Source organism: Corvus cornix, chromosome Z (assembly GCF_000738735.6).
Source record: "Corvus cornix cornix isolate S_Up_H32 chromosome Z, ASM73873v5, whole genome shotgun sequence".
Lineage (NCBI taxonomy): Eukaryota > Metazoa > Chordata > Aves > Passeriformes > Corvidae > Corvus > Corvus cornix.
Genome location: NC_046357.1, coordinates 28,486,792 through 28,502,105, shown reverse-complemented (window position 1 = coordinate 28,502,105; position 15,314 = coordinate 28,486,792). Strand labels below are relative to the sequence as shown.

Genomic DNA, 15,314 nt, shown 5'->3' with positions numbered 1-15,314 from the left:
CATTTTAGAAAAAAAAAGTACGTTCTGATGGAGGATGTATCTGTACGAGAAAACATCCCAAGGAAATAAAAATAATAAGAGTGCCAAAGTTGTCAGTAATAGTTTGGATCAATATATTTTTAGGATTTGGGATTAATTTTTCTGAAGCAGAAATTTAGTTGTATTTTATTTTACATTTTGAGTTTAGTCTATTAACTTCAGTCTATTTAGTCTAGATCCGTATTTGGCCAAATCTTCATGTAAGTTTTACTTACATATACTTTTATTATAAAAGATGAAGAACAGAGTGACAGGTATCTGTAATATATGACTGGTAGTTTTCTTAGCCTGGTTTTATACAAATACAAGAGGTTTCTGCCAGTGTCTTCCTTTCAGCCTGAATTCCCAGTATAATGACTTTTGAACCTATTAGCCAGTTTCAGTCAGATTTGACAGAGAGTTGTAAGAAAGTTTATATTCCTGTGGGTGTTGTGTATGTCAGCATCAGAGGAGAAAGGCTTTCTACTCCCATTTTAAGAAATAGGGCAGGTTATTTCTTGTCTGTTCAGCTTAGTTTAGGAACTTAAGTATCAGCTGAGGGGCATTCATTGGTTTGCCAGTCTGGATGCTTGTACTAGTTAAATAGTCCGCATAAATACAGGTCCTGGCCAGTACAAATGTTTGAAGTTTCTTGCCCTGCTGGTAGGCCAATCACGTGAATAATACCAACAGAAGGATTAGGAGAAGTGGGAACTTGAAACTGTTGGTGAGGTGGATGCAGGGACAGTGTGGGTGTAGATTTTGTGGGACTGCCATAGAAAGAGTCCTGGAGGGAAGGGCAGGCTGTATTTTATCTTACATGTTAAAAAACCAGAAGAAACTTAGCTTTGCTGTTTGCAAAACAACTGTTACGATTTTTTTTGGTCTGAATTATCAGCAAATTCTGTCTGTTTAGAGAACTCTTATTTTTTAATGAGTTATCAGTGAGCAACTGTGGGTGATTCTACTGTTTTAAGATCTTATGGAATGAGGAACTGTGGGACACTGCTATGCTTTTGAAATAAAAGTTCAGAGTTTTATTCCATCTTTGAGATGTATAGTCCTTGAATGTACACTGTCATTCATACCTGGTGAGTTATTTTACCTTTGCAGTTTCTGTACTTGGGCTTGTTCCGGTTCGTTTGGGCTGTGTGATAAGAGGGAGTGCTTCGTAGGTGGTCAGCACTGTGCTGACTGTGTAATTTTCATGTTGTTTGAACTGCCTTTTCATCAGTGATAACAACTGCCTAGGTGCTAATTCTCACATGGACACCTGGTGCCATTTGTCACTGAGTCAGTCACTGGTGTAGGCATTTTCTTTTGGCTGCAGTCAGGTAAGATGAGAATGTGCATACAGACTGGTGGTTGCAAGTAAAAATTAATTACTTGGAGCCAGAGCTCTCAGGGATGCTTTACCTCCCTGTGCATTTCCTCATAGTGTCCTATCCTTTGGATACTTCTCATGACAGGTTGTATTTTCATTAATTGGGAGCAGACACATAGCTCCTATTGGAGACCTGTAATCTCTGGAGGGTGTATCCTGAAGCAAGGGCACAAAATAAATGAATCTTCATAAAGATAGTTTAATGTTTTTGTGAAGTTTAATCAAGGTATGAAAGTACACGGGCAGCACCTTTTGCACTCAATGGTGGTTAGCTCTGCCTGTTCCTGGAGCTTGTGACAGAATTGCAATGGAATAGTTGAGTTTAAATTGTACATTAAAAGCATTTTTAGTTTAAATATTTTGCAGCAAGATGAGTTTAGAAGTTTGTTTAGGGAGGTATGGTTGTGCCTTTACATGTCTGAGTTTATTTTCCATGAAAATTACGTTAATAATGGATGTTATTTTGGAGAGGCGTGTTTACTATTTTCCTTCTTTATTTTTTCAAAAAGAAGGTCCTATTATACCTAGATTCATAGAAATATATACAGTATTAGTAATTGCTGTATATTTTAAGTAACATGCAGATACTTTACCAAGAAGTATATAACACTGTTCAAAACATGTTAATATAATTTAATTCATTCTAGTTGATTCAGGAGGAGCAAATTTACCTCGGCAAGCAGAAGTATTTCCAGATCGAGATCATTTTGGCCGTATTTTCTATAATCAAGCAGTCATGTCCTCACAAGGAATTCCACAGGTAATTTGCTTTTATCTAAGAATTAAATGTACTAAGTAGTTTTTATGCTTGCTGCCATTACCTCTTTTCAAGGCTTGTGCCCATGTTTTGTTCCTGACAGCACTGTGTTGTGCTAACCTGATGGCCCAGTCTGGGGCTTGGAAGCACTGTAAACACAGTAATTGTCCACAAGAATTCATTATAGTTTTGAAGAAACAGTCTTCTTTCTTAGTGTTCATGCTAATGATTTGACCTACCTGCTCCTGTGTGGGAGTAGGAGAGAAATGAACTTGGGAACATGGTATGTAGGGCCATTTGAGAAGCACTAGGAAATTTCTTGGAACAGTTGATTATTCTGCATCAGCACTGCAAAGGTGAGGACTCCCCTGATGATGGTTAGTAAATGAGACATACCTTCCACTAACAGGGGCATGTGTATATTGATAAATGCATTGGATACCCTTATGTGCTTTATGATAAAACTGCTCTAATAATGAGGTTATTTTCTAGTGCATTAATGATGCATATAATTACTGTTAGTCACAGTTCCTGGATTTGGAAGTGGTTTTGTGTCATGGTTCGCTGAGGAGTACATAGGGATAATTTTTTTGATGCAGGTGGTGTGCTACGGAAGGTGCACTTCTGGATCTATTACTCATGAAGAATGTGAAATGACTGAGGATTGCTGATGGGCAACTATGGCTGCAGTGAAAGTGAAGGGCAGGATGTACAGTCCTAGTGGAGTAAAGAAAGCCAGGTGACAGGATAAAGACTTGAAGGGAATTGTTAGCAGGGACCTAATTGTTAGCAGTGAGAAGCTGCCACAGAGGGTGAAGAAGTCCATGGTCTTTGAAGATAACCTCCTGCAGATGAAGGAACACTGTAGGAAAGCAAACGACCGGGTAGTTCCTACAGAGTTGCTGTCTACTCAGTCAACTCCCACTTCTTTGTATGGTTTTGTAGCCCCCTCTTGTACCTGCCTTATTTTTTGCAGACCAAAAATTCAAGTTCTGCACTTCTTCCTGGACATTGTTCCACACCTTTGATGTCCTAGTTCATTTTCTTTTCCAGATCTTACTGTGCCTTTTTTAACATGAAGGAGACAGACTGCACCAACAGTCCTTAAAACAAGTCAAAAAAGGCAAATTGTGAGGAACTTCTTAAAACTACCAGTTTTGAGCGCCAGTTCTCAGAACTAGTCTTTTTCCTTTTGGTCCCAAGGGAGAGCAGTCAGCTTCCTCATTTAGCACTGAGGCACAGCAAAGTTCATTTGATCCTGCAGAACTCTTTCGGTTTACTGGGGAAAATATATAAAACCTTCCAATAAAACAATAAATTAATAAAAGAATAAAGACGTTGTTTGAAACTGGCATTCTTCATTGGCATCTGGAAGTGGTCAGAGCAAAAAGGAAGTTATGATCATAAACCCAGGTTCTCTTTTAGGTCTGTGATATGTACAATCCTGACAGATTTATCTACAGCTGATTACAGTAAGAGCTGAGGAATGTAGAACATTAAAAAATTATCCAACCTCTGTTTTCTGTATAATGAGAACAGCAAAATCTATTCTGAGTGAGACATAGGTCGCACATACTGTGGAACTTGTGATGACAATATTTATTTTCAAGAAGAGAAGTTCTCTACCACACTTTGAAAGCCTGAAAAAGCTAGTCGTTATCCTGGCAAAGGGCTGGAATACAGTTTAATTTGTGGGTGCCTGCAGTGTGCGCTGAGGTTCTCCCAAGTGATATGTCATAGCAGTTATTTCACCTCACGTTGTCTGAGGCTGGGCTGTCACACAACCAGAGCCTGTGGCAGTGCTATGACATGAATCCCACCATAATACTACTGTCTAGTGTTCTTTTTCACCAGGAATGAAACCGTTGAGAGACTATTCTCACTGGATTCTCCTGCCCTGGGGCTTGCGGGGACACGATTGCAATCACTCACACAACAGATTCCACTGGGGCATTGGACACGTTTTTTTTTCTGGGGGAAGGAGGTAGTAGAAGCCAATACTTTCAGGGTGAAGCAGATTGACCAGTCAAGGATACAGTATTCCATCTCACTCCTTACATGACAGATACTGGTTTTGCAGGATTTTTGAGGAAACGGCCTGTGTTACCTTGATAACTTTTTGGCACATTTTGGAAGCAAGTCAGAGTTCAAATCTTCAGTCATTTTTTCCAAAGAATCCTGAAATCCATTGCTTCCTTAAAAGTCCAAGGCTGAAGATTCCGACAACACAGTAGGTCTCTTTAGGAAGTATGACATAATTTACCTTCTGCAGTTATTTCCAATAGTAGAGGTGGACCAATTGTAGTGATTTCCAGAGAAAAGCAGTGTTTAGTTAGAACAAAAATACATGGGAGAAAAAGACAGTTTGTAAGCTGGTCATCATGTAGACTCCCTCATAGGTCTAGGTTGGACCTAGTGTTTTTGTGGAACAGCAAGTGTTAAAGGAGTGATGTTTTGCTGAGTTATCTTTTTTGGAGAATTTTTGGAAAACCTTATTTTTGCTAGAGACTTCAATCATGATCTGCTATGGGAGTAATGATTTTTAGATGTTATGTTGAAGATGAATATGTATACCCAGCTTGCAAGGTTGAAATTGCTGATGTTGGGCAGGACCTTTCTAAAAATGCCTGATCTTACAGTCATGATCATGTTTCCAGCATATCTTGAAACGTATTTAACGTATTTGTAAAGTTGCATTAAAAAGTTGAATTTGTTTTTCTTTCAGTTACCATATGGTGTTGTATTAGGAGTAGTTGTATTCATATACCGTAAAAACTAAATGTAAGAAAGATTTGTCTTTTATTAAAACACATTTCTGTTTGTTATGACACTGATGAAAGTTAAATTTTCCCAGTATGACACTTTCTTTAAATATTTGTGGAAGACTGGGAGAAATGTTTTACTGAAGTATTTCCTTTATCTAAAGAATGTAATAAGGGTGCATTTTGTTTGGGAGATGTATCTATCTTTTTTTTTTATTATTTCAAGGAGGCACTGTTATTTTTGTAAATCTGTTATTGGTCCTGTGCTAACAGATAGTGGTAGCTAGAACCATCAAACCATCTTCCCTGTCTGAGAGCATGTTTTATTAGAAAATGGAATTAAGAAATTATGCTCTCTCTGATCTCCACTCTGGTCAATTCTTCTGACATGGGAGTCTGGATATTGTTAGTTTTGCTACCTGATGTTCTGTGCTGTGGCCTGCCTGAAGGTCTGTTCATCAGTTCATTAGTTCTTCTCAGTTTGGCCCTTAAAGTGCTTGCTTTTTTTTCCCATTTTAATTTTCTGGTTGCTGATAGTGCTTTTAATTTCCCCCTCCACTTTTACCTGTGACTAATTTATTTTACACCCACTACAGCTTAAACTATATTGTTGCCCATATGGGTGTGAATCAGAAAGATGTGATTAGCTCCTCATTAGCTGCTTCCTGAGCTCTGTCACATTCATACGCTGCATGGATAACGATGGGTGATGGATCAGCGGATATGAAATAGTGTATGTGCACTCAGGACTGTTGATTTTTGTTGAACACATGAAGAATTTCTTTGCAGCAATTTAGAAAATTAAGTCAGGATGTAGGACATTATTTGGGAACTTGACAGGTAGGTTTTTTTTTCCAGTAGATACATATTCCAGTTGGAAAAAATTAACACCTGAGTTAAAGTTTAAATGCAGGCACATTTCACATGTGAGCATGGTGAAATTAAGCATAGGAAAAAAGCACAAATCCTGGAGGAAAAAATGAAATATTTACCCCAAGTTTCTCCCATTTCTAGAGGTTTATGTTATTTTTTAATTTACCAGGAGTCATTTATTAAATGCACAACAGAATACTGTAGATTAATCATGTGACTCTGAATATAGTTTGCAATACTGAAAACTGTTTGCTGAAAAGGCAGTTTGATTTGATGATAGCAGATTGACATAGTTCATCTACTCCTGCTTTAGATAAGCATAATGTGATTTGGAAGTTTTGTTTTTCTATGTGCTGTTTTCTTCTTCTAAATTATCCTTAGAAATATCTTGAAACAAACTTAACCTTAAATAACATTGTTTCCTAGGGTTTTTTTAGAGTGTTTTTGTGTTTATGTATGGTTGTGAAAGAAAGTGTTTGCCTTTTCCATATGAGTATTCCTTTTCTTCTGCTCTACAAGTGTCTTGAAAGGGTCTTTGAAGATGCTCCTGTGAAGGAGAAATTGAGAAACTTCATTTCCATGATTGTCTACAGTTACAGTATTCATCATATCTGGGGTCAAATCAGTTTTATAAAAGTATCACCAAAATATTACTGGTAGAAAATGTTCACTGGATAGGTGTTCATCTCAAAATTAGGCAAAAGGATGAAGCAGAGATTATTCTTGTTGAAGCCCATAATGAGATGCTCAACACACCTCAAAAGGGCAAAATTAATTAGTTGATCCACTGAAGACCTGAAGTAGCATACTAGGAAATGGGAGAAATTTCCTTAAAAGGATGTTAACACTGGTGAAATTATGCCAATAATCAGTAACTGAAGTCCTGACTTTAGTGTAAATACTAGGAGAAACCTCTATGTTTTAACCTTTAATGTTGATCAGTAAAACCAAATTCCATGGTAGAATGTGTGTCTCTTCAAGCATACCACATAAGTAGCTGATGGTACTTCATACGTGAATTTTCCAGCAGGGTAGTCTGAAGATCATAGTTCGAAAGACTGTTGAAAATGGAAGATTCCTTATTTTTTAAAGAAATGCTAAAACATAAAAATGTTTGCTCTCTTAGGCAAAAATAATCTTGCAATGCTGTCCAATGACCTGTATTAAAATACCTAATATCTTGTGCCTTTGCTATTTTTAAGGGTTGAACAGTTCATTAACTTGTGCTTTTTGTTTTCCAACAGATAGCAGTAGTCATGGGATCTTGTACAGCAGGAGGAGCATATGTACCTGCAATGGCTGATGAAAGTATTATTGTTGGCAGACAGGGAACAATATTCCTGGGAGGGCCACCACTGGTAAGGATACAGAAGTTTCTAGTGACATGGCCCCGTTCCTCCCACTCCTCCCAAATCATGCTGCAATAATTGTCTACCTTAAACAATTGAGACATTTCTTGGCGAGATATTTCTAGATATTCTGTAGATTAGTTTGTATTTTTAAGTATGTCTGAATGTTTCTATCCGAAGTCAAATCTCTTCTGTTCATTAGAGGTGTATATTTATAGACTGGACTGTGTTAAGGTGTTTTTATAGTACTGCTTTTAGATTGCTGTGCACAATTTAAATTATAAAAATTGTTTCTATATTCCGTTATGTACTCTCTAGGTTTGACATGAAATTTGAAAAAATCACAACCATCTCTATTGTATCTCAAAGTCAAGATCAAAGAACATCTGAAGCAGGACTGGTCTGCTATATTTTTATGTCAGTTTGCTGACAAAGGAGACACACTTATGATGGAGTTTGTCACAGTACTTTGTCTTTCTCTCTTTCTGTCTTTTCACCTTTGTCTTTCTTTCTGTCTTTCTTTCTGTCTTTGTAAGGAAATTGTTTCTAAGGAAACTGACCTGAAGAATTCCTGTGAATTAAAACTTGCTTTGTTGTGGAACTCATAGTGGAATTTGTGACTGCAAAATACTGCAGTATAAGAGAGCTTTAAAATTACAGTAGCTTGGCACAACAAAAGGAATGCTTGAATATGGTTTACTATTTTAGAAATAACTGTATGTTCTGGTGTATGCTCAATTCTATACCAATACAAATAATAATACAATAATGTCAGTCTTTTGCCGACAAAGATTATTCTACTTAACACAAGCTTTGTGAGAAAAAAATGTATTTTCAGTAATAAATGTTAGTGCTAGAACTAACAGCATCACTCATCACAACTATTAAGTCTTGGTGAAACATGGCTGGATAAACTTGCTCTTTTGAAATAGTCAAATGCTTGTCAAATTTATTGTACAAACTGGTCTGAGGCAGCACGATAGCTCTGTTTTGGTTACAGTCTTTTGGGAACTTTTAGGTGTGCTTCCAGTGACAAAGCCAAACGTACATCAAATGTCTCTCAAGAGTCCTTCCAACTTGAGCATGCTGAAACGGAGAAATTGTTTTGTAACAGCATTGTTAATGAAGATACTGCTCCATTGATTCCTCTAGTAACAGAGGAGGCAAAGTCTCTTGGAAGTCTCTTCCTTCAGTTAAGATACTGGGAAAATGTGGCATGTCCCATTAAACTACGGGAGAACAGGCACTGACAGATTTGTTTGTTGACTAGTTCCTAAGGCATGATTGTGTTACTCTCATTAAAAGTATGGTGGGCTCATCCTTTACTGTGATTTAGTGTTTACTTGTATAGCTTTGCTCTCATTTCCACAGCATATTTTTATATTGCATTCTTTTCCTTTAGAGTGATTTTTTTCCCCACTGTATCGTCTTGTTGGTAAAAGTGGATTTGTCATTTTGTGCCTTTTTCAAAGTTCAGTGTATAGATGGGTTTTAAATTCTTATGCAGTAAAAAAAAAAAAGGAAGAAAAAAGAAAAAAAAAAGAAGTCTTACATTTGTACGTCTTAAATAAATTCAGAATTTAACTGGCATATGGAAAGCAGGGGCATGGGACATATATCTGAAAGTACAGGGATACTTTGTTGTGTACCTTAATAAAACAAGGCATTTAGTTTGAAGAAATTTATTATTTTGATGGAGCCTTTTCAAGTTGATAAGAAGAACAAAGTAAGCAGGAGAAGCAGATAAAGTAATGAAAAGCAACTATGTAATGTCAGGCTAATTTATTTACTGCTCATTAGAATTTGGTTGTTAGAATTTCATTGACAGTAATTGTTTCAAATGTCTTACCTAGGTTTCTGCTCCTTTTTATCTTGTATTAGTGTTTTTCAGCTTGTTTATATGTAAACAAAGACAAATACTCCTCAAAATTAAGTAATTCTTTGTAGATTTATCACTGTAATTTAGATATTTGGAGTTTCTTGTTGAAAAGTTGCGTAAACATGGATGAAGATACTATCTGAGAATAATATTAGTTGAGTAACATTTTGTGATTCATACATCTGTTCCTTGAGATAAGAAAATTAGTGTGGTGAAAGACATGAACTTTGTACATCAGACTTTTAGTAGGTTCGTTACTATAACTAAGAATAACTACCCTGGTTGCAGGAACACCTGAGCGTCCACGTACAAACCTTTTCAAAAGGTTTTCGGTAAGACATGTAATACCCAGTACAACCCAGAAAGCTGGCTTGGAAGATGAAAAAAGAGAGCCAGCCTCTTGTTCTCTGGGAATGGTAATCATTTGACATCATGAGGCAATTCAGATCATACATGTGTGTCACTGATCTGTAGCACATGAGACTTTTGCCAGGATAGGCACCTGGAAAAGAGTGACCCAAGTCAGAACTCAGGGGGAAGGCTTGACTAGGCAAGTTGGTGACTGCAAGGATGTCACGAAGTTAGAAAGTTTTAAAATCTTCCCCCATTTTCAGAGGAAGATTTCACAGCTATCCTCCAATTTAATTTGTTTCTTAGCAACCTGCAGATGTAATGATCCTTATCTTTATGTGTATAGATCAAACTTTATTATCTCTACTGTCAGCCTTTCTGTTCTGTAGAGTTTTTGATACTCTTACTGAAAATATTCTATTTGCCTTCTTCTAAGCATCAAAACTACTTCAGGCTCCCATAGAAACTGCCATTCCATGCTGTAGCAGATATTGTAGCCGTTACTGTGTAAGCTCTGTTCTCCAAAACGTCTTTCCTATATGAAGAAAATTGGATTGGATGTTACTGCTTACCTGCCTAAAACAAAACATCCTGAGGAAGTGAAAAAAGAAAAATCCCTAGTGTTACTCATAATTAGTCTCTCTGTCCAGAGAGTTGTGGAGTCTCCATCCTTGAGATATTCAAAAGTCATGGTCATTACATGGTCATTAACAACCTTCTCTGGCTGACCCTGTGTTGAGCAGAGGAGTTAAACTTTGCAATCTCTCATGGTGGCAGACAGAGCCCACAGCTCCGATACTGTGATTTGGAGAAGGAAAACTTCATCTCTGTGGAAAAAATAAAAAAGCCATTTTTGTAAAATATCTTAAAATTAGTCTCTGGATTTCTGTGCTAATGTAAGTCATTGTGCTATTCAGCTTTGTGCCAAGTTCTGGAGTAGTTAACAGTATAACTGGTTGTGTAAAGAGAGATTTATGTAATTATTTCATACAATCATAAAATCATAAAATCAAATGGTAGGATCACTTATGTTATAATACACCCTAAAGATCACTGAGTCTGGCCATTAACCTCACACTGCCAAATGCGCCACTAAACCATGCCCCTTAAATGTCAAATCTATATGCATTTAAATACTTCCAGGGATGGTGACTCAACCACTACCCTGGACAGCATGTTCCAGTGCTGCATAACCCTTTCAGTGAAGAAATCTTCCTGACTTCTTTTAAAAGTATGTTCTTATGTTCAGTGTTTAATGAAGACTAAAGTTAATTATGTCTCTGACAGAAACTTTCCATTAATTAGTGTGCCACACCTTCATATTCCATGAGTAATTCAAATTTCAAAGCAAAACTCCTACTGTTGAAGAAATATCTATACTTAAATTTGCAAACTTGACAGTTTGGAAGTGTGTGTGTGAGAATATATACATATTTATATAATTAGTGTGCTTTGATTTTAGACATGAAACTGAAATCTGGTCTGGAAATGATAGTTCTCCCTTCCATTGCTTGTACTCTACCTCTGTACTCTCTGTGGATGATGAATAATGGTTTCACTAGCTTTCAAGGAATCCTTTTCAAAGCACTTACTGTAGAGTGCAAATGCCTCAAGAAGTCTTCTGGGGTTTTTTTTAACCCCAGTAGTAAATTATACTGCTTTGTGCTAAGAAGGAGACCATTCACTCTTAAAACTACCCTTTCAGGTCTAAGATTACACAGATCTAGGCTTTGGATTTGCAGTCCAGGTACTTTTATGGACGCATCATACTTGATCCAAACAGTTACATGCCACTGTTACACTCTTTTAAAGAAAATTGTTATTAATAAATTACTGTGTGTTTGCTGGAAGGTTTAGAAAATGGACAACTTCTAATGGTTGTTTTATGGCAATATTTAAAATGAGTAAGTTAAAACTCATTAAGAGTTTGTGTAGAGAAAACAAAATTGAAAAATGCTACGTTTCAGCTGGGGTATTGTTTGCTTGAAACAACGCATGGAAATATCCCATTTGAAATTCCATGTTAAGTGCTGAGAAAATTTTTGTGAAAAAGCATGTTTATGAATCTAAAGGATGCGTAAGTATATTCACATTAATGAGGGACACAGCAGTAAATAGAACAGCAGGGAGTGTCTGTGTCAATAAAAACTACATATTAACATTAGAGTAAGGATGCAAAGTCAAACAAAAAAAGTAATTTTGACAAGATTCTGTGTTGTCACATTTTGATGCTCTGAGGGAGAGTAAACAGGGAAATATGATTAATGAAGAAGCATTTGCAAAGATCTCCGTTATTGCTGTACCTAAGATAGTATAAATATTAATGCAAGACAGGTGTCAACTGTGAAGCTCATTTTCCTTTTCTTGTGGTAGGTTAAAGCAGCAACAGGTGAACAGGTATCAGCAGAGGATCTTGGAGGGGCAGATCTTCACTGCAGGTTTAAAGAAATATTTTCACAGAGTTAATTTCTTCCATATTTTGGACTTCCCTTTGCCCTTCCCCTTCCTTTCCCTTATTTTATTGTATTTTGTTTTAGATCTTTCTTAAGCTGTATTTACATTTTTAAAATTATTTCTGTGTTATTATCTGGTGCTGACAGATCATTTCATTGTTAGAATGTCACAGTTACATTGTGTTACTCTAGTTAGGATTGCTTCCTTCATTTACTGCTTTAAAATACATGTCTAGTATACTGCAGCATCATGCATAATGTGGAGGGTTTTAATACTGAGTGTTAATAGAATGATATCTAATGAGAAAGATAATGCATTTTGCAGACTGTATCTTTCTTACTGCCACATAGAATTCACTACAAGCAAGATCAAAATAGCTTGTGCTTTTTGTAAAAGAATACTTGTTATCAAACCAGAAAAATCAATGCACTTTCAAGCTCTGCAATTAATAATAAACAAAAAATTAGGTATTACTGCACAGTAAGTTACATATTGCTGTATAATAAATGCTTATTTGTTACTTCAGTTTGCTGAAGTGAATAAAAAATTGTTTTGAAGGGCAGTTCATGCCGTTTTTGTAAACATGTTTTTCTTTATAATTGAAATGAATTTTTGGTGCATTTGAACAATGCTTGTTATATTTTATATCATCATTTAGATTTTTTTATTTCCTGCAGTTGCTATTTTATTTCATGTCTGATAACTTGAATATACTATTTTGAAGAAAAGGTCAGGCATAGGGGTTTTTTTAGGTAATTTAATAATAAAACACAGAGAGCTGAATTGTTGCATCTATATTTTCAAGGTCTTAGCAGCTTTAAAATTTTAAGTTTTCATTGCCTGATTTATTGTTTTTTCCCCTAAGTTAGCCATATTGCTATTGTTATTTATATACAGAAAATCTGGTGTAACAGATCATTATGCTTTGGACGACAATCATGCACTTCATCTGGCAAGGAAAGCTGTAAGAAGTTTGAATCTCCAGAAGAAAGTAGATGTAAGTCTATGGAGTCTGAAAACACTGCATTGCTGAAATTAGGAATGCTTTTCTTAGCCTGATTGTTGTAACACTTATTTTATATAATACATATTTTGTCTATGATTTTACATGTTTGAAAATGGAAGTTATGGATGGTTCTCATCCGTAAAGATTTCTCTGATGTTGCAATTACATTCCCGCTTTATTATTCTGAATAAAACTACTGGGATTAAATGCAAGAGTGGAGCGACTAGAAGAGTGCTTCAGAGTCATAGAATTACACTTTTAGATTAATCTAGTCTTGCAAGACATTTAATTTAATTTTAAACTGACATGATCATTTCCATGGACTTAAAATTAGATACCTGCTAAAGGATCTTTTTGAATAGACATTTTCTGGGATTATTAATGAGAAGTTGAAAACTGAGGGTGTAGATGTGAATCTTGTCAATGAATTGTATTGATTTAAGAATTCCTTGTAATAAATGGGATGGATAGCATATGGGGGTGGAATTGCCTTATTTTATTTTAGTAGGAGATCTGAGAGGGTAAATGGAAGCTCAAGGAAGGCAAGAAGTTGTATTCAGTTGTGTGACAAAAATCTTTACCAGTTTTTCAGAATGCTGCCTGCTGTATAGGGTGCAGGGGGAAAGTAAGCAAATAGGAGGACATGCCTAATTTTTTTATAACGTGGAAGAGGTGGAGCATATGTGGAGATATATGCAGGAGTAGAAAAAAGGTAACAGTAAGTGAGAAGCTGTTATCAGCCTTCAGTTTAGGGAACTTGGTCTTTATACAAAATGATAAGCCAGTACAGGCATTTTGATATGGTTGGTGAAGAGAAGTCTGTGCTCAAAGAAGGTGACAAATTAATTGTTATTTGAATTTTTAACTCATAATGTGGGCTGATGGTTCCTTTGTTGTGTAAATTGTTTTGTTAAATTACTATAGGTGACTATAGAACCATCAGAAGAGCCTTTATTTCCAGCTGATGAAATATATGGAATAGTCGGTGACCAGCTAAAAAGAAATTTTGATGTCAAAGAGGTATGAGTCTTAATGCAAGATCCGTATGTCCATGCGTACATATACCCATTTTATTGCGGGAAATCACTCTTTATAATTGTTAATAATTGATAATACCTGATTTGGGTAGTTATTTCTTTGTAGCTTTGTCCAGCAGATCTATTGTGATAACAGTGACTGTTGAGAATATAGTACTTTTTGGTTATACTTCTAAGGAGGTTGAGCAAGGATGAGCGTTCGGTAACATTCTGAAAAAGCTGACAGAAATGGGAACTCCTCATTGGGAAAGCATTCTATAGACTTGCCCAGGGATATGATGGTTTTCTTTTTCTGTTGACCCTTTGAAAGATGAATTGTTTCAAGATTCATGGAGTATAAGCACACCAAACAATTGAGCCTTCTCCCATCTGCATACAAATACTATTGTATTGTACTGCTGGTCTAGTGTAATTATCTGCCTTGGAACCTTCGTCTGAGCCAACATCCTTCCTCATATTTTGCATAAATCCCACATTCAGAGCCTTTTTCACTACTATCCAAGTATGTATTTTAGGAAGTGTCTTAGTATGTACCTCTCTTAAAAAGTTTGGCAGAAATTACTAGGATTTGCTTGGCATTAAGGGGAAAAAGAGATGAACAGTTTCATTGAGTTTCATATTCACTCTCACAAGTTGCAATAGTTCCAATTTATGTTCTTTTAAAGTGGAAATAAATATCTTCTGACAAATGTCTTGCTAGCAGTGGATCTGTATTTATTAAAAATGGCTCCTCTGCATCACAGAGAAACCTCAAATCAGATCTTCATTATTTTTGTGTGTTGCAAACTCAAACAAGCCTAAAAATAATCATATCTCTAAGAAAGTGACTCGTGAGTGTATATGGCTTTTTCTTTACAAATGAGAGGCTATTGATTAATGTTTAATATAAGCAGAGGTTTTTCTTTGAAATTCAGCTAATCAGGAAAATGTTGTTCTGTGTATAATTTCACTATTTGGTTAGACCATTCTTAATCTTGAAATTCCATTTTTTACAAACATGTAAATGAATCACACTTAAAAAACTAAATGGGCTTTGCCTGCCATCCAAACTGTTTATATGGTGGGATGCTTGATGTTCTGTAAATGTAAAGATTTCAAGTTATATGTTACCATGGTCTTTCCTCTGAACAAATTAAAAACCTTGAAGGATTAGGAATTTAATGTTATTTTTCCTTTTTTTTCTTAAGGTCATTGCTAGAATTGTAGACGGAAGTAGATTTGATGAATTCAAAGCCTTGTATGGGGATACTTTAGTTACAGGTAAGTAGAACTATAATTATTCTGTGTATGTTCCCACTAGCTTTATAGTTGGATTTATTCTGACTCACCCTCTGATATTTTTAATGACGTTTATCTTTATCTTCGGAAGTATGGCAGTTTCTGTTACCAGGAGAAAGTGTCACGTTTATATGCTATGGAAAAATAAATATGTGTGGAAATTTAC

General features: G+C 35.9%; 1 protein-coding gene across 1 annotated transcript in view; it reads left to right on the top strand.

Moving 5' to 3' along the window:
• MCCC2 (methylcrotonoyl-CoA carboxylase 2) overlaps positions 1–15,314 on the top strand; it is a 37,007-nt gene that overhangs the window by 8,920 nt on the left and 12,773 nt on the right. Inside the window, exons 6-11 of the mRNA XM_039567102.1 lie at positions 2,050–2,162; positions 7,039–7,152; positions 11,747–11,811; positions 12,725–12,824; positions 13,758–13,853; positions 15,058–15,130. Of these exons, the coding sequence (XP_039423036.1) occupies positions 2,050–2,162; positions 7,039–7,152; positions 11,747–11,811; positions 12,725–12,824; positions 13,758–13,853; positions 15,058–15,130 (561 nt within the window). The remainder of the gene's footprint in view (positions 1–2,049; positions 2,163–7,038; positions 7,153–11,746; positions 11,812–12,724; positions 12,825–13,757; positions 13,854–15,057; positions 15,131–15,314) is intronic.